Genomic DNA, 27815 nt, shown 5'->3' with positions numbered 1-27815 from the left:
CATAACAACACAACAAAAATTAACCTGAATGGAACAATTCATCCAAGAATGAAAATTTAGTTATTCGATCACTTCATGCTGATGTTGGCTGAAGTTTCATAGTCCACACAACATTTCTGGAGCTTCACAGCAAAACAGCATCGTATCATTCTCCCGAACAACTGAAGTAGAGAGGGATTTGTTTTAAACATAAAAAAATACACATAATCATTATCATAATCCAAGTCTCCAGAAACCTCAAGATTTTTTACTCTCCGTACGCACAATTTGAGCTTGTGCAGCCATACCAGACAGGTTGAGAGCTGAAACTTTAAGCTTCACCTGACTTTCCATCAGCATGAGGGTGAGTACATATTGTTGTATTTGACTTTTTTATTTTTGGGTGAACTGTTCCTCTAAACATTAAATAGGTAGGTAACATTAATTACCTGCATGAAGTCAACATCTTCAGTCAAATAGAGTTTTTTAAAAATATTTAACATTTAAACTACACTGTACAATATGTACAAAGGATCATGTTTAGTCTTCTGTAGTTGAGCATGAAGCACACCCTCACACCTGGCTGCAGACATTACCCATCATGTACATACCAAATGAGATGTTCCCTGTGCCCGTCTTGTCAAACAACTGAAAGGCAACTATGAACAGGGCATCCGGGGCACACAGAACTGATTCAAAGGCCAAAAACTCCTGAAAAGAGATCAGTCTGTTTGGATGAGAGAAAAAGAAAAAGAAAGAAAGAGTTCATAATGTATATTTGACAAAATTACAAAACCTAAAATTACTGTATATAACAGTCTACCCTGAGAAAATAAACAGAGAAATATATTGACTGACCTTTTTAGCTAAGCTTCAGAGTTCATTCTTGAGCTTAGAAAAACAGCATTTTCACTAACAATTCACTAACAGAAAAGTCCAGTGAATAGCAGTTCTGGTGCTTTCATTATATCATATCAGATCATATCACATGAAGTTTATCAGTTTTCCCAGTCAAGGAAATTTCCACTTTTGTCTATAATCATCAAAGGTGCACTATGTAGCTTTGGAGACAAAAATTTAATCAGAGGAGAAAGATTGGTCATGACTGATTTTTTAATGCATAAAAAACAAATAAACAACAAACTCTCTTTGTTTTCATGACTGAATAAACTGAATAAACAAACTGACCTTAAAGGTCTGTTTATATGTGGCAGACCCTACCACCTGTCTAGCTTCAAGCAGTGTTCTGGGACCTTATTGTCCTCCGAAAACACCTTGTTTATTCAGTCATGAAAACATGTCATGTCATGTCATGTCATTGTCCGAACCGCTTATCCCTTTCCACGGGGTTGCGGGGTGTTGCTGCTGGAGCCAATCCCAGCCTTGTCTCAGGGCGAGGGCAGGGTACTCCCTGGATAAGTCGCCAGCTCATCGCAGGGCCCTCACTAGTGAGCAATGTGGGGTTCAGTATCTTGCTCAAGGACACTTCGACATGCAGCTCAGCACTGCCCAGAGCTGGGATTTGAACCAATGACCTTCTGATCACTAGTCGACCTGCTCTACCCACTGAGCTACAGCCGCCCTCATGAAAACATAATTATTTCAAAGTTTGTATTATTACCTCATTAATAACATAAAATATTATAATTAATATAATATCATTTGAATTTCTTCTTGAAAAGATCATAGTACCCAAATATTTAATAATCATTAATAATAAATAAGAATGGACTTTGAAGCTCTACTCTATACCTAACATAGATAAGATGTCCTTTGAGTGCTCAGAAAACACCACAAGCACTTCAAGACTGTGAAGTGAATGTATGTGTGTGTATACACACACACACACACACACACACACACGTCACACACATTTTATATATATATATATATATATATATATATATATATAAATATATATATATATATATATATATATATATATATATGTATATATATATATATATACACACACATATATATATATAAACACACATATATATACATAAATCTCACTGGATTTTAAATCATTCAGCTGTAAGTGTAGAAGTGACTGATAATGACTGCTGGTTATTCATATATTCATATACATCACTGAGATAAATCCTTAATAGTCTCATGGGCACCTACTATACAATCTTCTTAGTTTCCTGTGATAATAAACTAATGAAATCATAAATATGGATATTATGCTCCATTTCTACCAATAGGTCTCCTTAAATCCTGAACACTGGACCTTTAATACAACACAGACTAATCCTCACAGCAAACAAGGCATTGTTGTGCACTTCAGTCAGTTAAGACTGACATGCTTTTTGTCTTGTGTAATAATGCCCGTTCATGTAGTGTAGTATTGTGCTGACAGCATGTAATCTGCAAATTCCAGTTTCACTTGGTTCTTACATTACTCTAAGGACAACAAATTATGACAAGTAATACATACTTTCACATCCAATTAAATAGCAGCAGCTGCCAAAAAATACCAAGATACCGATATTTATTCTTGACCAAACTGGGCATTTAAGTGTGAGGAAACAAAAACAAAATCAAAACAAGGTACACAAAACTTTTGTTGAGTAAATACAGATACAAACGGGAATAACTGTTTATTCAATTGTATTAACATAACTCAACATCAACAGAGAACATCCTCAGCTTACCTCACTGTAGGCACTTACCCATCTTTAGTGGTGTCAGCCACTCCGGCTATCAGTTCCACAGTTTTGGGATTGTACTGAGGCTGTGCATGTAAACCCAGGTAACTCTGCACAAAGTCCCTGGGGGTCATGTAATGCTCTCCATCGTCCACTACACTGGCATACTGCAGAGGAGATACAGACAGAGCTGTAAACAATTTGGATGTTCAATGGCTTACATGTTGATTTAGATAAGGAATCTATAAGGAAGATTTCTCATTGTGCACATAGAGAGAAAATGCTGTGAGGTGCTGAATATAAGGAGAGAGAAAAATAACAATAAGACATCAACATGTCTGTTTTTACTGCAGGTCACTCCATAGATTTTTCTTCGAGACAATAAGGTCTTTGTGTTTAGTTTTCTATTCAAGCACATATGGTTTGCAGTTTACTGGCCCTACACAGTACATTTACATTTATACAATGCTTTGCTGAATCCCATCATGACAGAAAGCATCAGTCCCTTTCAAACCATTGTCATCATATGAAAGGCAGAAACACACGTCACTATGCACTAGATACAACCATATTCATCTCAACAAAAGATGGACATGCAGTACAACAAAGAAATATCAGATGCTTAACCTACAATACGGCTTAGCTGTGTCATACACTTTAATAACTATTACCTGCAATGTGTTATATGTAGTAACTATGTTGATGACTGTTTTAACTTTTGTTTATCAGCTGATCAGAGCCAGGCTCTTGTTTCAGGAACACCCTGTTCACATTCACACCTGGAAGCTGCCCAATCTGCTGGTCGTTGGGCAGCTCCTCTGAAGCACTTTGGAGCTCAAGGCCTTGTTGGAAGGGCTCATTCGCTGTCAGGACTTTTCAGTCATAAGCCCACTTGGCTGAAATTAGTCACAATATGATCTAACTTGCAACCTTTTTTCCCTCAAAATTTTGACATGCCCTGTAAACTACAGCCAGACCTCAAATAGCCCATGAATTTCTCCAGTTACATAATTCAAACACACAACAGTCAACAAGATTTTGGGTCTACCGCTATGGTTTTTTCATGGCCTTAACAATAGCGAATGTTTTTTTTTTATCAGCAATCTGACAGAAAAATCACCAATACTGATAACAGGAAGAAACTTAATTTAACCCTGATTACCAGTCAGGCTGATAATTGATATATATTCCCAAACAAGAGTGGCAACTGCACTAGAGTGGACAGGGTCAGAGATCTGCAACCTAAAACAAATGTGAGCCAGGGGTTTAAGTTAGGGGGCCAATGGCGCATTTCCCACTTCCAGCCTCCCTCATTCCTGCCCCCTTGTTCAGACAACATTGATCTTCAAACCCAACCTTCATTGCAATCTCAAATACACACCTGCACATTTTCATGACTGTATCTTGCACAGTCTATCCACAGACAGACACAGGCAGACAGTCACCAGGACCATTTTCCCATGATGGACCATGGTGCCAGTTGATCTGAATAAATACTAACTGTAAAACTCTAAAAATCAAAATGTATGGACAAAGTAACCAGATGACAATGTTTATTTTTGTTAATCTAGAGATTCAACTGCCTAAAAAATCTATTTTGTTTATCACATTAATGTAAATATCCTGTATGTGTAATATTACTGAACATCAGTCCTCCTCACTGATTTTTCACAAAGGCCTAAAAGAACCAGAGACTGTAGCTCCACAGTGAACAGATTTAAGTCTAAAGCCCATCTGATAAAACACACAGCTCACAGTGACAATAATGTAATTAATAGGGATCACCTTACAAGTGTTGTGCTGCGTGTTTTACTCTGAAAACTGTAAAACATGCACAGCCAGTGCAGCCTTCAGCTAAACCTGCAACCTCAGTCAGCCTTTAAGACATAGGGTCATTTTTAGAGCCTGGGTTGAGTTTCAAGTTGGAACAGAGATAGCTCTGGAAACACAAGCACCACATGAACTGGCAACAGAAAGGCCACGCTCATGGGTGTAAGCCAAGCCTCTGATAGAGAGAGCATGAGATAAACAGAGAAGGAGTGTGGGAGGAGACCTTCACACTGAGTGTTTTTGCGGATACAATTCATTGCACTCCGCCAAATTAATGTTTTAAGTGAAAATATTAATTCCGAGCAATTTATTGCCACATTACTCCGTCACATGATTGTATATCCATTCACCCTCACAGTAGGCCTCAAGTAGTTCTTAATCAAATTATACAGGCAGTCAGAATAAGCTTCCAGTAATTAACTCTTCCACCTGAATATGCATTAGAAATTACACAGCCCTCTTATAGCAGAGTCAAGAGATGTGGAGGGACCATAAGGTGACTTGTACCTCAAATAGGAACAAGTTTACACTCCAAACACGACCTGTGTGGGTAAACAAACGGACACACTGATGCCAGCGGGCTGGTCTTTTTAAAGTATTTTGGACAGGGCGTGAAGAAAAACGACATGTCACATATGCACCTGAAGTCAAAGTGAACGGGGATCCTCTGCTGAAGCAAAACCAAAATTAGTCAAAGCATTTGCATGACCTTTATTGAACTATGCATCCCAGTGGACGGCACACAGAAACTACTCACTGACTGGTTAGTAGACTTGTGACACACACTTTCTGTATGAGCTGCAAATGTTTTGTCATCCATGAGTCTTACCTTCAGAAAAATAGTCTTCAAGTCACCTGGGTCGGCTCTTTTTGTTGCTTGCACCTGCGCAAAAAACACAAATCATCGTCACATCATCAGAAGTGCTGCCCACACTTGAAGCTAATGAGGAGACTGCAAAACAAAAAAAAGCAGTCAGCCAGTAAAAGTGAAGTTCAGTCTGTCACTGTTGATCTCTGATTTTTAACACAGTCGGCTAAGCGGAATCGACCACACAGACTGTAACAACAGCTGCAACACCATGCATGTGAACGTACTGCCGCCACACCACTAAAATAAATACACCCGCTCCTGATATACACATGCAACAGAGGAAAGAAATTACAGTTGCCTGTGCGAGGCCGGCAGAGATGCGCCTATGCAAAGATGCAGAGATAAACGAAAGGGGGGCTCCGCTGCGTGACAGACACGAGCTTTAAACCCACGAGTCCGCACAGACATGCTGTCCTCCGCATCCGACGCGCCCGTGGCCGCTTTACCGCCTTTTAAAATTAATATCTGATAAGAAATATTGACGGAGTCACCTTGACCGCCATGCTGGGTGTGACGTCAGCTGCAGTGGACTAGCGCAGGCGCTAGGCATCGGGATGACAGCGGGCATGACAGGAGAGCCAGCCGAGGTCTGAGACACTGCGCGCAAAATGTATATTTAGACAAGTGTCGTCCTTTTTCTTTTCTGCCTGCGGGGCGGCGTGTCCGCCGAGGAGCCGAGGACACGGAGGGATGCGCCCGGACAGGGAAGCTACAGCAGAGGGGAGTTTCCTGTCTGCTCGGGTCAAACGAGGACACGGTTCAGTGTGTGTGCGTGTGTCAAACAATAAACAGCAAAATACTCAGCAGTCTGCAGCTGACAGGAGGAATGTGATGGTGAAAGCGAGGGTTAAACTTGAAGAAAACAATGAACTGTAAAGGTGCTCTATGTAGTTTTGGGGAGGACATTTTAATCAGAAAAGAAGGTTCAGCACTGACTGATTTCTTTTTTTAAGCATAAACAAACTAAATAAGCAAACTCTCTTCGTTTCCTTGACTGAATAAATTGAATAAACAAACTTACCTTAAAGGACAACACAATTTCATACTGTTTTACTTTGTTTATATGTGGCGGACCCTGCCACCTTTCTAGCTTCAAACAGTGTCCTGGGGGCCTTATTTTCCTCTGAGAACCGCTTGTTTATTCAGTTATGGGAAAAATTAATATTTCTGAGTTTCTATTATTACCTCATTAATATTGTAATTATTAAAAATTCTTCTCCAAAACTACATAGGAAATGGAAACTCTGAAACTAAAGGACTGCAATTAATGCGCTCATTATCCATATTGGATAGGTTTTCCAATGTATTGATTGTTTCGTATATATAATGACACAAAGTTACGAAATATAAGAGCCAGACTGATATAGATTAGTTCTGCTGATGTCGACTGAAGCATAAATAGCCTATGCAATGTAGTTTTTGTTCTTTCCTTCCAGATTTTTCTTTATTGTGCCTGAAATTGTTCTACAAAAACAACCACAGGATTACAGCTTTTACAGTCATGGAATCGGTATCTGCAGCTTACCTTCTGAAAGTAGTCTTTGAGTCACAGGGGATGCCTCTTTTTGTTATGTATGTACCAGCATACATGGCTTTCAATATTAAAAGTTAATTGTTTTGGCACACTCATAGTATATCATTTTAGACAGTAGGGTTTATCATTAAACTGTAATATATCTTGCTACCATTATTTTTCACAAAGGGTAGACTCCATTCTCTCAAAGCAAAATGACCAAAATGCACCCCCTTGTTAACCTCGGATCCCCCATCTCCATCCCCTAGTAGTAGAGAGAGCGCATGGGCAGATGGCTCGCTTAGTTGAAAACTTTAGTCTAGTGTGCCCAACATATTACCTCCGCTAAGGAGGTTATGTTTACGCCCAGGTCTGTTGTTTGATTGGTTGGTTTTATCAGCAGGATTACAAAAAACAAACAAACAAATTTCCACACTTGAAACTTGATTGGAGGATGGGTCTCTGCCCAGAGTAGACCCCTTTCTGTGCAGATCTGGATAAAGGTACCAAGGCTATGACATTTTAGTTGTTTATAACTGTGATATTTATTGATAAATCCAAAGGTGCTGTCTCTGGTTCTGAAGTAGCAGAGGGATATGTAATTCTTAGTTTTTCTCTCAGTCCAGCCTCTCTTGTCAGTTTTTTCTTAAATCTCTACTATTCTCTAAACAATAAACTAGGAATATTAAAGTCTATAATACAGTGTAAGTCTTCATATAATAATGCTGCAATACCTTCATGATCAAAGTGAAAACAGAGTCGCAGAAGAGCATTGTATAGGGTCATAGAGGATCATACGGACACACTGCTGCCTGTATTAGTTCTATAATATTAGAGAATAGAGACATAGAGACAATAGAGAAGCCACAAAATTTAGAGGAGACATGACTACAGGTTATGTGCTCCCACTGACTCGTCCCCTTAATAGAAATATCACAAAATCACCCACTGAACAAAAACATAGTATTATGATGTACTTAGAGAGAGCTACCAAAAGCAAAATGTATATTGCAAAATGTACTCACTTTAAAAACGTAATTTTACAACATTGGTAACAGTCTTAAACTGAAAACACAAGGATACCAAACATCTACCTCTGCAAAACCTACTGTATCTCCACATCCCCCATAGCATGAGCTCACATGTGAAATTGCTGTGATTTTTCTTTCTCTGTGTCACTTCTCTCATCACACAATATCACATTCACCTGACAGACACATTTAGTCCGCCACAACTCTTCTCTTCTTACATGAAAAGCAATTTGGGCTCCTGCTCAAGGAGTTTTCACGGATCAAACCACCATGATAAATGGCCAAACCGCTATACCACCTGAGTAGCTTACATACATGAAACACGTACATGCAGCGGATAGCCAATTCAGACGCTGCTGAATTTTGTTGAAAATTACTACGAGAGGATTTACTGTACCAAAAGTGTTTTAACACCACAACATTGCACTTCCTACCTCTACTGTAGGATCTTTTCATTCCATGCATTTGCAGAAAAAAGTCCAAACAACTGTAGTTTGTAGTTCAGAGATCAAGCAGCATGTATTGCCTCCATGCAGACACAATTTGTTGCCTAAGGACTATAAAAGGTATGGTATTGTTCAGGAAAGGGATAATCTAGTGCTGACAGTGTAGCAGAGCTAAAATTACAGTGGCTTAAACATGACTGGGTAGGTCATTCATTGGTGCACCTGGAGGACAGAATAGCTGAGGCTGGGATGATAGCACAGCATTATCCAGGCTCAGAGGGATGCTCACACTTGCACTTTCCCCCAGAGAGTCAATTTCATTTTTTTCTATTCTCACTAACTCGTACAAATTAGGTGGAATTGTATCAAAAATGTGTTATTTATCCTACATTTGTATAAGAATAATATGATGCTCATGTGCTGTGGTATGAGTTCCTCTCTTAATCAGTACCGATTTTAGGGTGCCACCCCCCTTGTTGGCAAAATGAGTAAAATGCCTTGTTAACCTGTCATCCCCTTAGTAGCAGAGAAAGTGCTAGGGCAGATGAGTTGTTTAGTTGTCTAATCTTCCTGAATCACTGAGCCTTTATCTTACTGAGGTTTATGCATAACTCCGCTAAATCTGCTGTGTGACACTTACCAGTAGACTCTGGATTTATGCTGCTGAAAATGTACCCCCTGAAAAACCACCTCTATAACAAAATATTTTAGATATTTTTTTAAAAAAAAAAAAAAAAAAAAAAAAAAAAGAAATCATAAATAGATGAAATTCAGTCAGAGCAAAATTGTAACAGATTTTTTCATTAGTAATGGTGGTTGCACAGCAACTCCCAACTTAGTTATCTTACACTACTTATACCTTGTATTATGTTTTGATTAAGACACCCCTAGTGGTAGATATTACATCAGACAAAACAGTTCAACTGAAGACATAAGAGCCCGACTGATACTGGATTATGAAGTTGAACTGATACTTGAGAGTAAAACCTATAATGATCTATATGCTAATGGGATTCATTTTTGTTTATTTTAGATAACCATATATGGCTTTTTTTTTTTTAGATAATTATTTGGCAGTTTTAGTCCTCCATAGTAAGCAATGCATTTTAGTTAAAAATAAAATAAATCACTGTTTCTTACATTTTAAAGGGGCGCTTTTTAGTTTGAATAAACAAGCAGTTCTCAGAGGAAATTAAGCTCCAAAGAACACTGTTTGAAGGTAGAAAAGTGGTAGGGTCCACCAAATATAAACAAAGTAAAACAGTATTAAACCTTGTTCTTCAAGGTCAGTTCGATTATTCAGTTTATCCATTCATGAAAATAAAAATGACTGTTTTATTTTGTTTTTTTTTTAGGCATGAGAAATTAGTCAATGAAGATCTGATTAAAATGTATTTTCCAAAAACTACATGGAGCATTTTTAAAGAATACAACAACTAGCTAAGCTAAGATAGACTCAAAATAGATACGTTTGTTAGCTGTTAATTGATGTAGCATTAATTGCTTATTGCAGACTAAATATAGCTACCTCATTCCAGCTTGAAGATCCGGTGTTCTGCGGCATTGAACTAACCTTCCTGTGTATTCAGTAATTCTTTGTTCAAAGGTGCCGTTTTTATCCACAAAACGCGGTTAATATGTTGTTACATTCGCATTTTAGGTTGAAATTCACAGGCTGTGTTGTCATTTTACGCCGGAGACGTTAGAAAAAACGACTTCCTGTTTCTTCACGTCACGAACCCGGAAGTCATCCTGATTCCGCGGGTCTTTTGGGACAACACAGATCCTCGCAGCACAGTGTGCAGAAATGGCGGGTAAGTGACTGAACGGTTGCATGTTTACCTCCTTTGTCGTCGTTTTAATGCTTGTACCTCGGTGAACGGACGTCGGTCCTGTTTTTATCCCAATGGAGTTGTAGGTTGTGTCGTGACCTGTTCAAAACATAGCGAGCTAAGCTAACGTTACATTGCAAGTGACAGGGGCCTGCCTGCCTGTTAGCATGCTATCAGACTGTCATAGCATAGAGTGTGTTTGTGTGTTATCAACAGAATTGAGCCCACTTGTTAGAAATGCCTCAACTGTAACTAACATTTTGAGCACATTTAGAGAATATCTTGTTGATTATATTCGCCTGCAAGACATAACTACCTCATGTTAAGTGGTAACACTGGTTGTTCAGCTTCATAGAGAAGCTCAAATTGTCAGAACGGGATCTACACTTTAGCATCAGGTTGCTGCAAGGACTGATGAAACTGATGTGCACCTCCTCAGAAATTACACCATTTAGTCAATAAATGGCCATTTTAAGTGTAAAGATAAGGCAAGTGTAACCATAAGTCGAGGTTAAGGGGCACTGTGTTTTGTCAACAAGGGCTTCTTTTGTTCTCTGGTATGTTTCTGTATAGTAGTGGTTGTTGAAAACATCAGGCACAAGAGTATCTTAATTTTCTCTATCAAAGCCATTCTCTGATGCTGCTAAAATATGGATGAATCTCTTGCCAGAGCACTTGTCATCAAGCATCAACTGTGACTTCATCACTGTGTTTAATTCACACCAGCATCTAAACACAGTTACATCTTCTGATCCTGCTGTGTCAGAGTGATATCTGGCTAGCAAAGATTTCTGATGACTCAAGCTGCTCCTTAAGTGGTCATTGGAAAGCAATAACTTTGATTTACAAGATACCTGTACCACGGTTATTTTGCAGCAAAAAGAAGCTGGTCAATTGAAATCCTAAGATGAAATAGAGAATAGAGAATTCTGTTTATGATTATACTGTTTATATTTGTACATATTGCGTATATACAATTCCACTTCTGTTTCTGCTCTAGCTCTTATTCTTCTGACCTTTTTATTTTATTTATTTTTTTATTTTTTTACTAATAGTATTGTTTTTTGTTATATTAAACAGTCCTTTGGCTGCTGTGATGCACAGATTTCCCTGTTTGTGGGACTAACAAAGGAATTTCTGATTCTGATTCTTAGAAGTAAGAAATTGGCCTTTTGATGCAAAAAAGTTATAAAGTAGATAAACAAAACATGTTTGATTTGTGCGTTCCGCAGGAGTCAATACCATGGAGAAGAAACTGGTTGAATACAAGTGTGACACCAATGAAGCTATATCCTTGAAGCTGGGTATGTTTATTTTTCCCTTTATCATATATGTCTTGTGAAAATAAAATGATAATATTCATGCACAGTATCTTGTGGATTCAACTTTTTATCCCCATTTAAATTGTCTGAAACTCGTGTTTTCATCTCAGTTCGCTTCCCAGAGGATGTTGATGATGAAAGCACAACGTTTCACCCTGAGTACAGCCACCAGCTCTATGGAGACGAGTGAGTATTTTTTGATCATTACTTCTCGCTAATGATACAGAAATTAATGATCACATAGATTTTACTATGCAAAGAAGGAAGTTATTGTGAAGGGACATATTTTTGAGCACTGTGGCCTTACTTACCATCATCCTAGTATTGTATTCACATATGCAAGCTGTCAGGTACAACCAGTTTATTTCTTGGACTTTTCGCAGACCCTCAAGAGCAATATGGATATTGTGCTTTCACCAAGGCATAACAGTGGTGAAGAGAACTTAAACTAAAATGTTTATAGGATGGTGGTATATTTTCAGTGGACAGTTCTGTTAAAGATATGATATATAACTAAAAGTCCGATACACTCACAATACTGAATACAAAGTTTGACTGAAAATGAATATTGAGAATTTGTTCCACCTTCTTTAGGCATAAATTGTGAATGGACATTAGCAAATTGTGTGTCGGGGTGCATATTCTAAAGATAGATCAATAAAAACTAACAATAGCAGTTTTGCTTCATGTTGTAGCATGTATTTACAGTAATTCGGAAACCTCAGCGAAAATTTGTGCTCGGATAAAATCAAATGTGTGCAGGGAAGTAAGATCTGATTACAAGTCTAACAGAGGTACAATCAACCAATAAGCCCAGAGTGCACACTCCTTAACTGGACATATATTGTTATTATCAGGACAAACATCAACAATTGCTGGTGAAAAGAGAAATACTATAGGATGATGTATAAACTTTTAAAAGGGATTTTTATTTTGTGATGAATGTCACCACTAAGCAGGCTCATGTGCCACAATTCTTGGTTAAAAATCATGGCAGTTAACAAAATAGTTGAATATTTTGTGTAATCTGCTAATTTGCTTTGCATCTGAGTGAGATGAGAAGAGCTGTATGATGTGGTTAGTGTGGCTTGAGGACTGGAGGGAAACGGTTGGCCCAGTTCAGTATGAAGTCATAGAATACACCTGCCAGCTCCTCCAAAAATAATCTGGTGAAATCTGCACAAAAACAGAATGTATGAGTGACATGTTTGGACTTGTAACTACAAGTTGACATGCAACAATCTGTCCGTCAAGTGCAACGTGACTGACTCCATCGTAGGTTGCCAGAAAAGGTCGTACCAAACCTGGTAGCTTGACTGTGACAAGAATAACATTTGTGTTCATCCAGTTACCTTTTTTAATTTGCAATTATGTGAGTGTACTAAAGAGCTATACATGAAACACATGTCCTTTAATCATTACCTAGGTGAGCTGTGTTTTCCTGTTCTTAGAATAGAATAGAATAGAATATACTTTATTTTCCCCTAGGGGAAATTTGTCATGGACTCAAAATGCATAGTGCATAGTAGTAGCTACCCTTACAGATGATAAATACACATAAAAGACATACAGCAGCTCAAGGCGTACATGTAGGCTACATATACACTCATGACACATCCAATAAAAGATTAAAGTAAAAAAACAAAACAAAAAGAACACCAAGTTATTGCACACTTCCCAGGCCTCAGCGTATGGATCTATTTAAAATTTTGATGGAGGTGGGTACGAAAGAGTATTTATAACGTTTCAATGTGGGATTGATTTGTTTTGACTAGCTTGCATCTGATGTTGGTGTGATGTCAATTCCTCCTCCTCACCTTCTTGGATTATAATTGAGGATAATGTATATGAAGTTTTGTGAGTTTTTCCAACTCACTCGTTATAAAGTCCTCAGACCAAATGTCATGAGCTACAGCAGCCCCATTTTCTTGTGCAGATTTGTTTCTTTTCCGTTTCTGACAACAGCCTACATGAACATCATGTTACTAGTTTGAAAGCCCAAACATCAGAGGTCTACACTGAAAACAAACTGAATCATGGTGCAGTTTGATACAGACTGATGCAAACTCTTCAAATTGGACCGGGCTTTGAATAATGGATCCAGTCCACAGAGGTTTCGCACCTGTAATTTGGGTCTGTATCAAAAGTCTGGACCAAACAAGGGGGGGACTATAGGCCTAGATAAGGTGCTGCACAGTGTTATAGGTTCAGATGTTTAAATGTTAAGATGCCAATAAGTGGTTCCACTTTATGAATCCCTTTGAAACCACAAATTGTCGACCTTACATTTCTGTAGAGTTTCACATTTAAAGTTGGGTGGTGCTTTTTATGACTTTGAACAGAGAGGGTTAGCTGAATCCTCCTCCTTCTTTTATTATGCTATATGATAAGCTAGGCTAATGAAGTCCTTACTTAACCTCTGTATCCAACACTGCGACATGAGATTTTTTTGCTTTCCAAATGTTGAACGTACCATCACATTCAGTGTTGCCAGACCAATCATTGGTATTGAACCTGAGCGGGACTACATTATAGGCACTGACACCTGTGTCTGGCTCACAGTAGCATGTCGATATGCTCTAAATTGCATTTCCAAATTAGTCAAAACTACGATTGGTTATTTTTGCACTTGCTGCAATCAGCTCAAAGGGAACTCAGTAATTGGGGCATTAATTATTTCAGCAAGCGTAATTGCTAGTAAAGCTCAATCACAGAATTGCATAATGATGAAATCTATTTTGCCATAAACTGCCTGTGATGTGGTGGTTAAAGAAACAATGCAACATAGTGAAATAATTGGTCTGACCTACAGTAAGCATGTTTATGATGAGTGTATGCTATACTGCCTGCTACATAAAACAGCTGTTTGTTTTCTTTTTGGAGGTTGCCATCATAGTTAAATTATATGTAACTTTGCTGTTATTTTTAATCATTCCGACTACTTTTTTTGTTTGCAGTGAGGTCGCCTTTGGATACAAAGGTCTTCAGATACAGCTTTTCTACACTGCTGGAAACCTGAGCACCCTCTTCAAAGTGAAATACTCCTCTAAAGTCACTGAGGTGTTTGATTGTGTGGAGGTAGGACACATGCTTCTTTACTCTTTTCATTTAGAACATCCAGCATACTGAAATGTGACTGGTGTTGTTTCTGAATCACTGCTCAGTTTACCTGTTTCATTTTTGTAATGATGATGCACAACCATGCTTGTTCTCAGTATAAGCAAACTATGCCTTAAATCAAGGTGTGATCAAAACACCTTGCCTCTTGCTGAAATACGTTTTCACACAAAGCTGCTCTATTATGCTTTAAATGGGGGATTATGAAGAATAAGAGTTGTCTCTTCTTAAGGTGGATTTTTGCCAATAGGGGTGTATTTTAAGTGCTGCTGAATAATGAAGCTAGTACGTCTTTGTGAGATGACAGTTTTATATTTTTCAATCAATCATGCCCATGGCAATTGCGTATTCTAATCTTAGCATTCTCAGTATAGCTGAGCTACAAGTTTCGAGCTTCTGAAGCTGAACATAGGTAAGTCATGGACTTGTGGTGCTTAGAAAACATATATGTTGGATGCTCAAGTTGATCTGACTCTCCTTTGCTGGTGACAGGTGGGTGAGTTCAGTTCAATTCTTTATCAGTTTGGTTTGTCATGGCCTTTTAGAATACATTGGCTTACAAGCTGGCAGTTATACATTTTATTACAAATGCATTATTCGCCTCCAACTCTCTTACCCATACTCTCCACGAATCAGCACACAACCACATGTTCCTTGTGTCGTAGTTTGGACAACAGACCTATTGGGAAATCAATAAAGTTCTCTCCACTGCCTGATTTATAAGGTAAAGTGTGTCCACAGTGTTTGTAGGCCTTATGTCAAATGAAATCCAAACCCCCAAAAGTATGGTCTCCATTGGTTTGAGGCCTAGATAAAGGAACTACCAGCAAACTGTTATCAGAGGACCTTAAAGACCTGGGGGTGGTAGACAATACAGCGCTCTGTAAGTGATGACAAGAACTTTTGAATTGCTTTTGAAGAATTGGGTTCCGTATTTGACGGGGGCCATTGGAGAGTAATCACAGTCTGTATCACCTGGGGCCTTTTGGAGGATCTGGTCAACATTTTAGCTGCAGCAGTTTTGACATAAAAGCATCCAATAACATATACATCTCTGCGTTAGACGAATGTTTCAGCTGTTAAAAAACATGAGTGATTTGGCAACTTGACCTGTTGGTCCAGAGTCAGTGCCTGGTCCACACCTTGGTTTCTGATAGATTTAAACTCCGTGGTAAGAGACCCAAGACCATTCATTCATTACCTTCGGGACAAGACTAGGAGGGGCAAAAACAATCCAGCACATTGATAATCTGAAGGAATAAAAGACATTTGATGTTATTTTTTTGTGTGTGAAAAATGTTTGGATACCCACTGTCACATGTAATTAGTGTTTGTGGAAAACTAACAGCAGGCGGCAGCAGAAGTGAAAATGGAACAGGACTTTTACAAATTGAAATGTACGACAATAGATGCCTTTTTAATAACCTGAAGTTTAGTAAATCAAACTGTAACTATGACAGACAAATAGGCAGCTTTACTGACTGCAATCACATAGTCTTAAAGGGGAGTACATGGACCTATTGTAGGCTTTTGTGGGCAGTTTTTCTGGTATCATAATGTTGTTTCTTCACTTACTGAAGAAACTCTGAGCCTCTCTGGGTGGTGACATTATCCTGTGAGAGATCTCCCGTTTTGTTAGACAAAATCTCAGCCCACCATGGCCCCCTGTGCCAGTACACTAATCCTACTCCTCCCTGTCGGAAGAGAAGGGCTTTAAAAGGGTTTGTACGTGGGGTCTAACATGAGGAATTGATTTTTTACCGAGGTTTGTGTGATTGAATCAGCAGGAGGAGTAATGTGACACGGTTGGGTATCTTGTTCATATATTTCCAGGAGGGAGTTGTTGCTCAAGTCATCAACAATCAAAGTCGTTGGTGCTGAATATCTGCGAACTGATCTTGAAAAGGTTTTGGCTTTTAATGTGGTGACCCTTTTTATGTAACGATTAATGCATTCTTTGCCTGTATTGCTCAGCTAATAACAATTAGACTTAATGTTTTCTGGGAGTCGCACTGCTCAGTGTGTAAAACTGTCTGCTTTTTTAATTGCCAGACATGAGAATTTACATATCAACAGCCAGTATTTGGACAAAAACGGACAGTAAAGTGAAATGCTTGTCCTGGTCACTCCTTCTAAGAGACTCCACAAAAGGACTCCGGCAGCTTTGAATATTTCCTGAAGCTTTCAATGCAGCAAACACGTTTAAACGAATACATGAATTGGCCAGGGCCCCTATTGAGGTCAGAGGATTCAACTCTGGGGACATCTGCCTTGTCTGGAAACAGCAGGGGCTCCCTAACTGGACAATGTGGCCTTCAATTGGTGGCAGTGGGAGCAGTGGTATTACAAGGTCTGTAATGAATGTCTTTTTTTTTTTTACATCCAAAGCTTCTATTATGGTTTTCAAATGAGGCTTCAAAGGTCTGTCATATTTCATGACGTCATCAAAAATCCTCAAACAAAATAGTTAATGTGAATGTTCTTCATCTGATTGTAGGAGTTTTTCTTATTTTTTCTAAATCAAATTTCTTGATGGATTTAGCGTGTCAGTTTTATAAACGTGTGTGTGTGTCTTATAAGAAGGTGAAACGTCACTAAGAATGGATTTAAACATAACATTGCGTTAGACTGAAAAAATGTTGTGAATTTTGGAAATGGGTTGCTTCTGTATTTATTTTTTTTCAATAAATGACGACTTTTTGACTTCTCATCACTCCGGTTTTGTGAATTCTCGATTATACAAGTCTGAAAAATTAATACATAGTCACCGGTGGAATCTAATTCCATAAATAGTATGATATTAATGTAGCCTAACCTTTATCTGCAACTGTGCAGAAAGGCCGGGTTTTAACAGAATGAACAGATTTATGGTTGTGTGGAATGTGTTTATTTATTTCATTTTATTAAAAAACAAAAAAAAACAAAACAGGTGTATTTAGGTGGCTGGTATTTATGTGTGAGTGTAATTGGAGCTGGATCCTAGGTCTGGTGATCTTGAGATTATGGTTAAGCAGCTATGGGTGGTTTAAAATTTAGAGTGATCCAGTGCTATATTTGATTACGGTTGATTCACATTAAGAGAGATTTTTGGGCCTTAGTGGAGGCATCTACTGATTCCAGTTTGTAAGTAAGGTGGTTATATAAATGCGATATTTGGTGCTGTTAGTTTGCTTCTAGACCGCCACATTAAAAGAGGTGCATACCTCCCTTTGAGCTGGAGAGCAAATGTTGTTTTGAATGACTCGATGCCAAAAAATACAGATTGAAGCAGAATATTTTGTTAACTAAAAACATGTTGTGAAATTTGGACAGGATTACAACTTTGAGGCTTTGAACTGTTTGGTGTAGCTGTAGGCATTACTTCTAAAATCACCAGGTTTTGGTGTTCCTGTGGTTGCACTCAAATCATAAATAGCCTGCTGCGACAGCGATCCAATGGGGCTACATCACTTTCATCTCCGGTAACTTCCCCCCAAAAAAAAGCCATGGCAACAAATTCTCAGTGTTTGAACATAAAGAGAGCCATTAGACTTTTTTGGGAACATAGTTCGGAGCTGATATTCAAACTGAAATGTGATGGCTGGCTTCGTGTCTACGTGCGGCTCTACTTAATGTTCAGCGTTGACCCCTGAGTGTTCACCTTGTTAAGGGTTTGAGTGCAGCTGGTGTAGAGGTAGAGAGCGAGGGGAGCAGCAGAGTTCAGGCTGCATCTGAAGAGTGTTTGTCTCTGAGTGCGTGCGGACGGTCGGGGTGCGGTGCAGCTGGTGACAGCCGAGGGGAGGCAGAGATGGAGAGTTTATGCAGCTGCCACGTTGATAGAAGACTCATCGAAAATCACCTTCTCCCCTTTAAATCAGCCAAAAACAGAGTGCTGCTGGACTTGTGTCAGAAAACACTGATTTTGGTGCCAGAGCTTTTGTACTCCTGAGCTGGCAACTCATAGTTGTTAAACACAATTGTTCCTATTGCGTTCATTATTCCTGTGAACGTGTAAATAGGTTTTAACTGTGAAAATTTAATAAATGATTACAGGCAGAGAAAATGACTGCAGATTTTTGAATGTGGGATGGTCTTTAGAGTAGATTAAAGAGATGAAATAAAACCAACACAACAAATTAGATAGTTTGTACTCCCTTTGAGCTTATTGTTAGAAATCAAAGACATTAACAAAATGCTCTAAAAGAACATTGTTAAGTTATATTCATGCCAAACTAAGGCATCTATTCTGGAAGGCTGTGCAATTTAGCGTCTAGTATGTAGGAGAGTGCCCAGGACAAAGAGACTTGTTTGTCCATGGCCTTTTAAGTATGGTCCTTGTTCCTTAGAAATGTGGCTGAACAATTACAATGGTTAAGAGGCATTCAGCTGCAGGTGCATTACTTCCAGTTAGATATTAGCTGATGTCTGAAAGGGTGGGGAATTAGCAGTATGTTGTATTAGCCTTTTGTAGTGCATTTTGCTCAGACCGTCTTCATTTCCCAGTTTTCAATGCTGAGCAGCAAGGGTCTCTTTGCTGAAATAATGCCCATCACACATGTAAATGGTGTGAAAGGGCTGCTTAGCGAAGTGTTCTCATGTCAATCCTTGTGGAAATGGATACAATGCAAACATTACAGCTGAACTAACCACAGGTTGCACTGAGTAAAAAGTCCAAGGGTAGGGTCCCTTTGTGTTCGAGGCTCTTTGGAAATGCAGGGGCAAATTCATTTGACTGGGTTCACTTGGCAGGATTAGAGGAGAGGCCTCTATTATGGATGCCCAAAGGTTTGTTAAGTTGAGATCAATTCATAAGATTTTATTTCCCAGTGAGAAGCAGAAATGCGTTTTATTGTGGCAACTTCATCACATATTCATGGTTTAACATAAGTAGTAAATGTACTGATTTAAGTGGTCTTTTCAGCGGGGAGGGGGGGGAGGGTGCCGCTGTGGTCTCTGCTCAGCTGACAGTTTTAATTGCCTAATGGTTTTCTTTTCATGAGCACAAAACATGTATGCTTCCAGTTTTATTTTATAGGATATGGCTTTGTTCTTTTTTGCAGCTTGCCAACATATTTTTAAGTGTATATGTTAACCTAAAAAGGTTAAACAAAATTTTGCAAAAAATATTTTAACTCTGCTTAAAGTAATAATCTTGAAGATTTTCATATTAACAAATATCTGTTAAGTCACTCATCGCCGAATGACGTAACATAATGATGATTGAGCCTTTGGCCCAATTTTGAAAGCCATTGCAGTTGCTATTATACCAAAGATGTACGCTCGGTTGGTGGCAAATTTCCCAGAAAATATCAAAAGCAGCACACAGTTAGTGAAGCATTTGAGGGTAGGTGGTTTGCATGTGATGTAACCGTTTTGTATGTCCTAGTCTCTGCTAGCATTGTAAATGGTTAACGTTACTGTAAACGGTCATTGCTGAACAAATAAAGAATAAAACGATATCAGTGGTATGCGCTGTATTCTGGCAGCCTTTTGCCAGTTTATGGCTATTTTATAGGGACGCGCAATATTTAATTTCTTTGGGCCGATACCTGATAATTACCTGCCTCTCATGACTCTCATCATGTTTGATTCTCTAGTCTACCCTACGCAGCTCTATACAGGTGCAGCAGTTTGACGTCATGTGCACGACAACAGCATACAGTGCTTCTTCTTTTCATTTGTGTTTATTGACAGATAACCAAACCAACTTTAAAGGTGCATACCTACTGTATGAGAGTCCATGAAAGCAATTTGGCTTCATTTTGTAACTTCCATTTATCAGCTATAATTTCACCGATACTGATATATACCTAGTTATATAAATTTCAGAATTGGGCTAATATTCATCAAGCTTTTTTCACTGTCTGCGTTTTCCTGGATATTCCCACAAGAGTCCCGTTCCCAAATGAATCCCCACATTCCCTTTGTGTGAATCCCAATGCAACTGGTTCTGTTTCTTCTTCTTTCAAGTTTATTGACAATACCAGTACCTCCAACTTCTAGACTTTGTGTGGCCTCATTTATTCAGTCCAAACCAGTTGATGCAAATGCCCCAAGTTCACATTTTCTTTTCAGTCATTTTTTTTGTGACTTTCAATATTTTCTTACTGAACAATTAAGTGGAAACACAGCTTATGGACATACAGTCTGTTTTTTAAAAGAAAAGCAGAAAGTATACTTGAGAAGTTACGTTTATCCCAAAAATGCAAGTCAAATCTCTCAACTTTCAAACATCCTGATGTGTTTATTGCGCTGCTAAATTCATGCACATTTTGTTATCCCAGCCTGACGATGTCGAAGGGAAGATCCGGGAAATCGTCCCTGCTGGGTTCACCTGCAACACTGATGACTTCATCTCACTGCTGGAGAAGGAGGCCAATTTCAAGCCCTTCGGCACCCTGCTTCACACATACACAGTCCACAGCGAGGAGGCGGGAGAGCTCACATACCAGATTCACAAGGTACAAAACTTCACACTGCTTCTCCAAAGCAATCCCAGACGATATAAGTGTTAGATTTGACATTTTTAGAGTAGCTTGTTACATTTGAATAGCAGGGACAAGACTTGACTCTAAACAAAATCGGACGTTTGTTTATGTCGTATTCACCCTCAGGCTGATATCACCTGCCCAGGATTCCAAGAGTACCATGAGCGCCTGCAGACCTTTCTCATGTGGTTCATAGAGACTGCCAGTTTCATCGACGCAGACGATGATCGTTGGGACTTCTTTCTTGTGTGAGTGCCCTTCTTAATTGACATCATACACCCACCCCGCGCACCCTCCCTCTACGCCCAATCCTACCCTAAAGCCTTTATTGTGTCATTGAAAAACAAAGCCCCCCTTTGTGGCGCTTGTGACCAATTACCAGGCCAGTTTGATTATATTTCCCCCCGTAGGAGAATTGTTGATCAGGCAAGAGCTTCCTTTGTGCCAAAAGCCCTTTTCAAATTTTTTAGGGGCAAGAGCTGAATTGAATACTGTTGTCTTTTGAAACACTGAACAATGTCTTAACAGTAAAAAGAGCCTCTGCCAGTGTTTTCTTTACCCTGGCAACTATTAATACTGACAATGGGCAAAATGGACTGAAGTGATTTTGAGGAGCTCAGTCCCTCCTCCAACCCCTTCTCTTCCTCTAAGTTGCAGTACTCCAATTAAGTGCATAATGTATTCAGGTTGTAGCAGGTGTACCAATCGGGGCCTGGCTGCTTTAACTTGCTGACGTCTGGGGGGGGGGGCGGAAGGGTGGGCATGAGAGCCGAGAGGCTAAAATGGACACTGCATGGGAGTGTGCCTGTAATTGACCTGTTTGCCTTTGTGTTTTATCTGCAGATTTGAAAAGTACAATAAAGATGGGGAGACTCTCTACGCAACTGTTGGCTACATGACAGTTTATAATTACTACGTGTATCCAGACAAAACCCGACCACGTGTAAGGTAATTGCTGGGGCAGCACGTGCCTTCCCATTCTTTTGTATGAGAAAGGAGTGGAAAATTATACATTTCTTTATCCTCTTCCCAAAGAGCCCAAATTACTGGCTTATATAGCCAACCATTCAACTAGATTTTGTTTCATTACCAAACCAGGGTGATTTGTATCTGAAAACAACTTTTTAGATAAGATTTGATTTGATTTGTTGCAATGATGGATTAGGATAACAATCTATTATTTCCTGCTTTGAATCAAAGAATTTCTGTTCCTGCTCAGATGCCACATAAATGTGTTTTGTGAATAAACCTCAACAAACCTGTTTCCTCATCAGTTCTATGTCTGCGTCCATGTCTGCCCCTTTTTTTTTTTTTTTTTACCAAACAGCCAAATGCTGATCTTGCCTCCATTCCAAGGAGAGGGACATGGAGCTCAGCTTCTGGAGGCCGTGCACAGATTTTACTGCAGCCTGCCCAAGGTGCAAGACATCACGGGTGAGAATCATTTTTTTTTATTTAACATTTTACTGTGTTGGAGAAGGTTTAGCATTTTAATCTGAGATCATCATGTCAGTCACAAACAGTTGTAATGATTTTCTTGGTGGATCCAGGGGATGAGTTAAGTTAGATGGCTTACATGCGTACCAGAATGTGCTGAGGCTCTTTTGAAAGTAGTTTGATTGAAATAGTTGCTTTGCATGACGACAGAGGATGAATGCTAAAGAGGCATTCCAGCCTTTTATCCTTTGAGAGAGGAGTCCTTTTCAAGGCAGAACGCTCCTGCCAACAGTTTGTCTGGCCTTGAGTGATACTTTGTCTTTGCTGTTTGTAAGTAACTTCTTGAAATGATTTGAAATATGTCTTCCAAACATACATGCACACATTGACCATGTATTAAATCAACCTTGTTACCTCAAATTTACTTGTATCATGTGGTCTGTTATCAGCTGAAGACCCCTCTGAGAACTACGTGAAGCTGAGAGACTACGTACTGGTCAAGTTATGTCAAGGCCTGCCATCCTTCGCTGCAGACAAGCTGCACCTCGGCTTCTCAGAGGACATGGTCAAAGAAGCACAAGAAAAGTTGAAAATAAACAAGGTGCTGTATGAGACTGTAGCTAATGATTATTCTGTTCTTTGTTTGATAAAAAGCTTTGTTTAGAACATATCAGACAAATGCTACTTGTCTAGCTGATAATACTAGTCCACATGTAATCCAAGTCCAGCAAAAAGTTGGATGTGAATGGAATGTGACACAGGGTTTGTAATTTATAAGCAGTCCCTGAATGCACCATGTAGTCAGTGGACAGAAACACGCAGCTGACTGCCCAATAAAACCAAAGTTTAAGAGACAAGAGGTTTGTTGCATTTAAGGAGAAAATGTAGGAGGCTGTGTCCTCGATAGGGTCCCCACCATCATGTCAACTCTCAGGCTGTTGTTATCAACATAATAAAGACACAGAAATCCCAATAAAATGTTGGGGTTTTTTTTGTTTCGTTTTTTTGAATAAGAAGAACATTTATTTTCTGACATATCAACACATCTCAGGTTATCATCCTTTTTTCTCCAGTTACTTTCAGTACTCTAAACATCGCAAATGTTCATTATTCCAAATTTTTGCAACCCAGTTTGCTGCTTTGCTCTAAATACTGTTTGATTCCTTGTTGGTTCGTGTAGCAGGTTAGATTCCGTAGTGAGGAATCTGTGATGTAGAACTTGGTGGCATTTCTTGAGAATACTTGGCTTCTTTGAAAAGATAACTAGAGGCCTGATTTATCATCAGCCCTTCTTATCACTGTTGAGCTCAGAGTGTGTTCTGTTCCTGATGAGTGCATTTAAAACATTGTTTTTATTTTTTTATTTTTTCCACAGAAACATGCAAGGCGAGTGTACGAAATCTTGCGTCTGAGAGCAACGGACATGAGTGATGAAGACAAAGCAAGAGAGTACCGTCTGGAGGTGAAGAGGAGACTATTTGGACCATACAGGGTGAGGTTTTAAACATCTAAACTCCGTAGTAGTGAGGAGAAGGTCGTGCAGACATTTTGAGTAGATGATTTCCTGATTTATTCAGAAATAAGTCTGTCAACTTGTCTCATGTTGCTGTCAAACATGAATCCAGTATGCAGTCTTCTACCTTTTGTTAGCGACACATTACAACTGTTCAGTGTAGGAAGCAAAGTGGCCCATGTTCAACACACTTGATCGGCTTACAGCTCCGTATTGTCACTGTTTATTATGTTACCTTTTTCAACAGCAGAAAAATTGATCTTCATTGCCGTGAAAATTGATAGATTACTCGTGCCGTATTGTTGTAGCCACAATAGGGCACACCAGGCGTCTGTGGTACTGCTGCCGCCAGAGCTTTTTTCTATTCAGACACATGTCATGAGCTGGGATTTGCATTTCTTTGGGCGAAATAATTTTCATGAAAGTGTGTGTGAAGCACTTTGTCAAAAAGCTGCTACTGTTCACAGTTCTGTAGCTTTACTATTGTAGCGTTCTTTGAACTTCACCAGCAAAACTGTGTAATTTTGTAAAATACTTTTTGTTATTTTTTCATGTTTTTCTTGACAACTTTCCTTTTGCGTTTCAGAGATTTAGTGTAACAGACTTAAGCCTGGTGAACAGAATATCATTAGCTTCTCTGATTCAGTTTCACCAGACTGGTTTGAGTAGATCTGTGGGCACCAGCGTGACACCCTACATCCTGTTTGCTTTAGACATTTTATGTTTGAGCTGCTCACTGAAACTTTGCATACCAGCCATTACAGAATTTTCTGTCAGTAGTGTGACCACATGTCTCAAAAAAGGCAGAAACTGACATGGAAAAGACCTATGTGGTGAAGCAGGAAGTAGGAATTTCTTGGGAGAGTGGCAAGGAAAGATCTGGTGGCCAGATGCAGAGCGGTTTTCCTTCCCTGAGGAGATTTAGCGTGTATAAGCTGCTGCTCTGTGAATGTGAGGGAAAATTATACATTTCTTCTCTTACCCCCAATCCCCCAGTGACCATGTCTGCAAGCATGTGAGTGTTGGATTTTTCAAGAAGCAGATTGCATGAGACTAGGTGAACGTGTACTTCATCACTCCAAGTCCAGAACCTTTCAGATTTCATTGCAGTTGTTTATTTCACTGACCAATAACCCATGATTTATGAAGGGTATATAAATTGGAACCAATGCCTCAAATAATTACTACACTTGTTATTGCTTTAAAGATAAGTGATAAGCCATTAATAGCATTTGGTTTATATCCTTATGTTGCATAACAGACTTTGTCTTTTTTTAATTAGCTCATTAATTAATCATACAGAAAGTTCCTTTAATGGACATCTTAACCACCAAGAGAACTGAACAGCATGTGGACCAAAACACTTTCATTAGAGGATAAGGTCGATGATATTCTGTTTCTGTTATTCTCAACGAATACAATGAAAAATACCAAAACCAACGATAATTGCTGTTACAAGCAATTTATGAACTGCAAAGGTTGTAATATTCCTTTTAATATGAACATGTTGTCTGCCTTCTGTCAATTCTGCAGTCCTCTGCCACTTGGTCACATACTATTCCCCACATAATCCACTGTTTGCTCCTATTAGTATAAAAGTGTCCTTTTTTTCCCTCCCCAACATTGTCTTTGGACGAGAAAAAAAAATACTAAAAGTAATGTGTTTTAATATATATTGTCAAATCAACAGTAATTATATTCAAATTTCTTGAACTGTCCAACTAGTGGACATTTGTGAAAAACTAAAACTCAGACTTGATTAATTATCGTAGCGTAAGAACACTCATTAGAGATGAACTCACTGTCTAATGGTCAAGTCTGCAGTTAAAAATGTAAAGGTGCTCGGTATCTTGTGAGTCCATGAAAGTTGAACACTTGTTTTATACAATGAATAACATAATTAACCAATTAAAAGAGACATTAAAGGTGTAATATGAGAATTTTAATAGAATTTTATAAGAATTTTAACTTAAATCATTAAAGAATTAACACATTTTCAATGGACTGTGAATAGAATAATTGTTTTGACTTGTATGTACTGTCTTGCAGAGATATCTATTGAAGATGGCATGCTAACCTGCTAGTTCTGTCTCTTCCTGCCTTGTAATAGACCGAATCAACAGTTATATCCTTGTGGAAAATTGGCCATTGGTTTGCAGTGTGGAGAAGTAAAATCTGCAAACTTGTTTGTTTGTGGTCATGGAAAACAAGCTCACTCCTTGCCACATCTTGGCACTTTCGTCACACTACTCAGCTTTCAAAGTCACTAGTTTGCTGTACTCCACTGTAAATCCAGTAGAGTATATTTAGCTGTTATGCCTTTGGAGGAAATCGCCTCACCTATGTGTATTTGCGCTATTAATGTTGTGCAGAAGAACCAGAGGGAGCTGGCAAAGATGAGGAAGTGCCTGCGGCCGGAGGAGCTGGTGTCCCACATGGGTCAGATGGACACTCAGACGCAGCACGAGGAACTGGAGAAGAGCTATCAGGTTGTTGTGGAAGACTACAGGAGAATCATTGAGAGGATCGCGTCACAGGCCTGATGAGACTCTGAGATGCTGCTGGCTCTGGAGCCCACCCTCTCAACATGCAGGTGGTCTGTCCTGTCTGTACAAAGCCCACATCGCCACAGACTTCAGCTGCGACCAAGAAGAAACTCTCCTGATGTGACAAAATCACTGTTTTTAATTAAAGAGTATTACAGATTTATAGTGGCTGAGACATTGGTGGAGAAAGTCCTGTCTGTTCCCCAGCTGATGTTGATACAGTAGAGGAGAATGGTGCAGCTGGAGGGTGAAGCTTCCTGTTTTTCCTCATGTGTTTGATCACATTGTGTGAGATTAACTGATGTGTACTATTTCACAGGTGATAGGAGGTTCACTACCCTGCAGAAAACCCCTGCTTCTTCTCCATCGTAGACATTTTTTTAAGATCTTTTGTCAAAACAGTTCCAAATGTGTGTTTTGAAACACTTCATACTGAAAATAAAAAAAAATGATTTTGTATATTGCTCAAATGGTGTCATTCTTATTGTGGAGAACTAAACAAACTGAGCCGTTCAGTATATTTGTTGCCAGTGCGGTTTTTATTTAACATTCTAACTCTTAACAACTAAAAATGTATATGTAATCATATATCATAAATCATAAAGACATCATCAATGAACATCTGTGTAAACATAAAAGGCAATTAAGTAGAAAAGGCCTGGCACCCAGACTTATACTGCTAACTAATATTCCACACCACTTTAAGATGTGGCAGACTTCAGAGTACTCACTACTACACTTCTTCAATGCTTTGGACTCATGGTGGACAGATGAAAAAAAGATTCTGAGTTTTCGTAAGACTAGATTAGATTAGCCTTCTTACCTGCACACAGTGAAAATGCTGGAATGACGATGTTAAGTAGTTGTAATTTTGCCATTATTTAAGTGTCTTGGCATAAAGTTTAGGTTGATGGGTCATTGAGGTAATCTTGCTTTTGCAGTCTTGGCATTTTGGACCTGAAAATGGCACTAGATGAAGGGTCGAGGGTTCAAAGTTTTCACAGTTAATCCTCAGGGAATCGTGATGTCTTTACTAAATGACGTGAATCCATCTAATGTTTAAGATATTTCAATACACACACAAAAGTCTATATTGTGATGGTGCAGAAAAGTTGGGGGATTGTTCAAGTCAGGGGGATTCATCCTCCAAATTTTCCACAAGTTCCCACTAATCAGGGAATCACTGAACAAAATGGGGCACTAATACATTAAGTTAGATGCCTCTAGGAAAAAAATAGCTCTATAAATGCAACAAGA

At 39.0% G+C, this 27815-nt stretch overlaps 2 protein-coding genes across 5 annotated transcripts in view; one reads left to right on the top strand and one right to left on the bottom strand.

The window, feature by feature from the left end:
* The window catches only part of LOC119026223 (calcium-binding mitochondrial carrier protein Aralar1-like), a 29830-nt gene extending 19791 nt beyond the window's left edge, over positions 1-10039 (bottom strand). The window contains exons 1-4 of one of the 4 annotated variants that reach the window (XM_037110413.1): positions 9853-10039; positions 5293-5346; positions 2658-2800; positions 591-706 (exon numbers count right to left, since the gene is read on the bottom strand). In XM_037110413.1, the coding sequence (XP_036966308.1) occupies positions 591-706; positions 2658-2800; positions 5293-5346; positions 9853-9888 (349 nt within the window). In that variant the 5' untranslated portion in view covers positions 9889-10039. Of the gene's footprint in view, positions 1-590; positions 707-2657; positions 2801-5292; positions 5347-5626; positions 5785-5825; positions 6054-9852 lie in introns of those variants that run through there. The other 3 variants (XM_037110416.1, XM_037110414.1, XM_037110415.1) reach the window with 3 other exon arrangements.
* Positions 10040-10049: 10 nt separating this feature from the next.
* Positions 10050-27028, top strand: hat1 (histone acetyltransferase 1). Its single transcript, XM_037110421.1, has 11 exons — positions 10050-10138; positions 11389-11460; positions 11589-11664; positions 14436-14556; positions 20859-21035; positions 21189-21310; positions 21906-22010; positions 22390-22496; positions 22949-23100; positions 23875-23991; positions 26385-27028. Exons 1-11 carry the CDS (start codon positions 10132-10134, stop codon positions 26553-26555), a joined length of 1227 nt encoding a protein of 408 aa, XP_036966316.1. The 5' UTR covers positions 10050-10131; the 3' UTR covers positions 26556-27028.
* Positions 27029-27815: the final 787 nt, after the last annotated feature.

Source organism: Acanthopagrus latus, chromosome 9, assembly GCF_904848185.1.
Source record: "Acanthopagrus latus isolate v.2019 chromosome 9, fAcaLat1.1, whole genome shotgun sequence".
Classification (NCBI taxonomy): Eukaryota; Metazoa; Chordata; class Actinopteri; order Spariformes; family Sparidae; genus Acanthopagrus; species Acanthopagrus latus.
Note: the sequence above shows the minus strand (reverse complement) of the source record. Positions and strands in the feature narration are given on the sequence as shown.

Coding starts and splice junctions, on each gene's coding strand:
- hat1 (XM_037110421.1), top strand. Junction 21,036..21,188: donor TCACATACCAGATTCACAAG/GTACAAAACTTC, acceptor ATTCACCCTCAG/GCTGATATCACCTGCCCAGG. Junction 23,992..26,384: donor GACTATTTGGACCATACAGG/GTGAGGTTTTAA, acceptor AATGTTGTGCAG/AAGAACCAGAGGGAGCTGGC.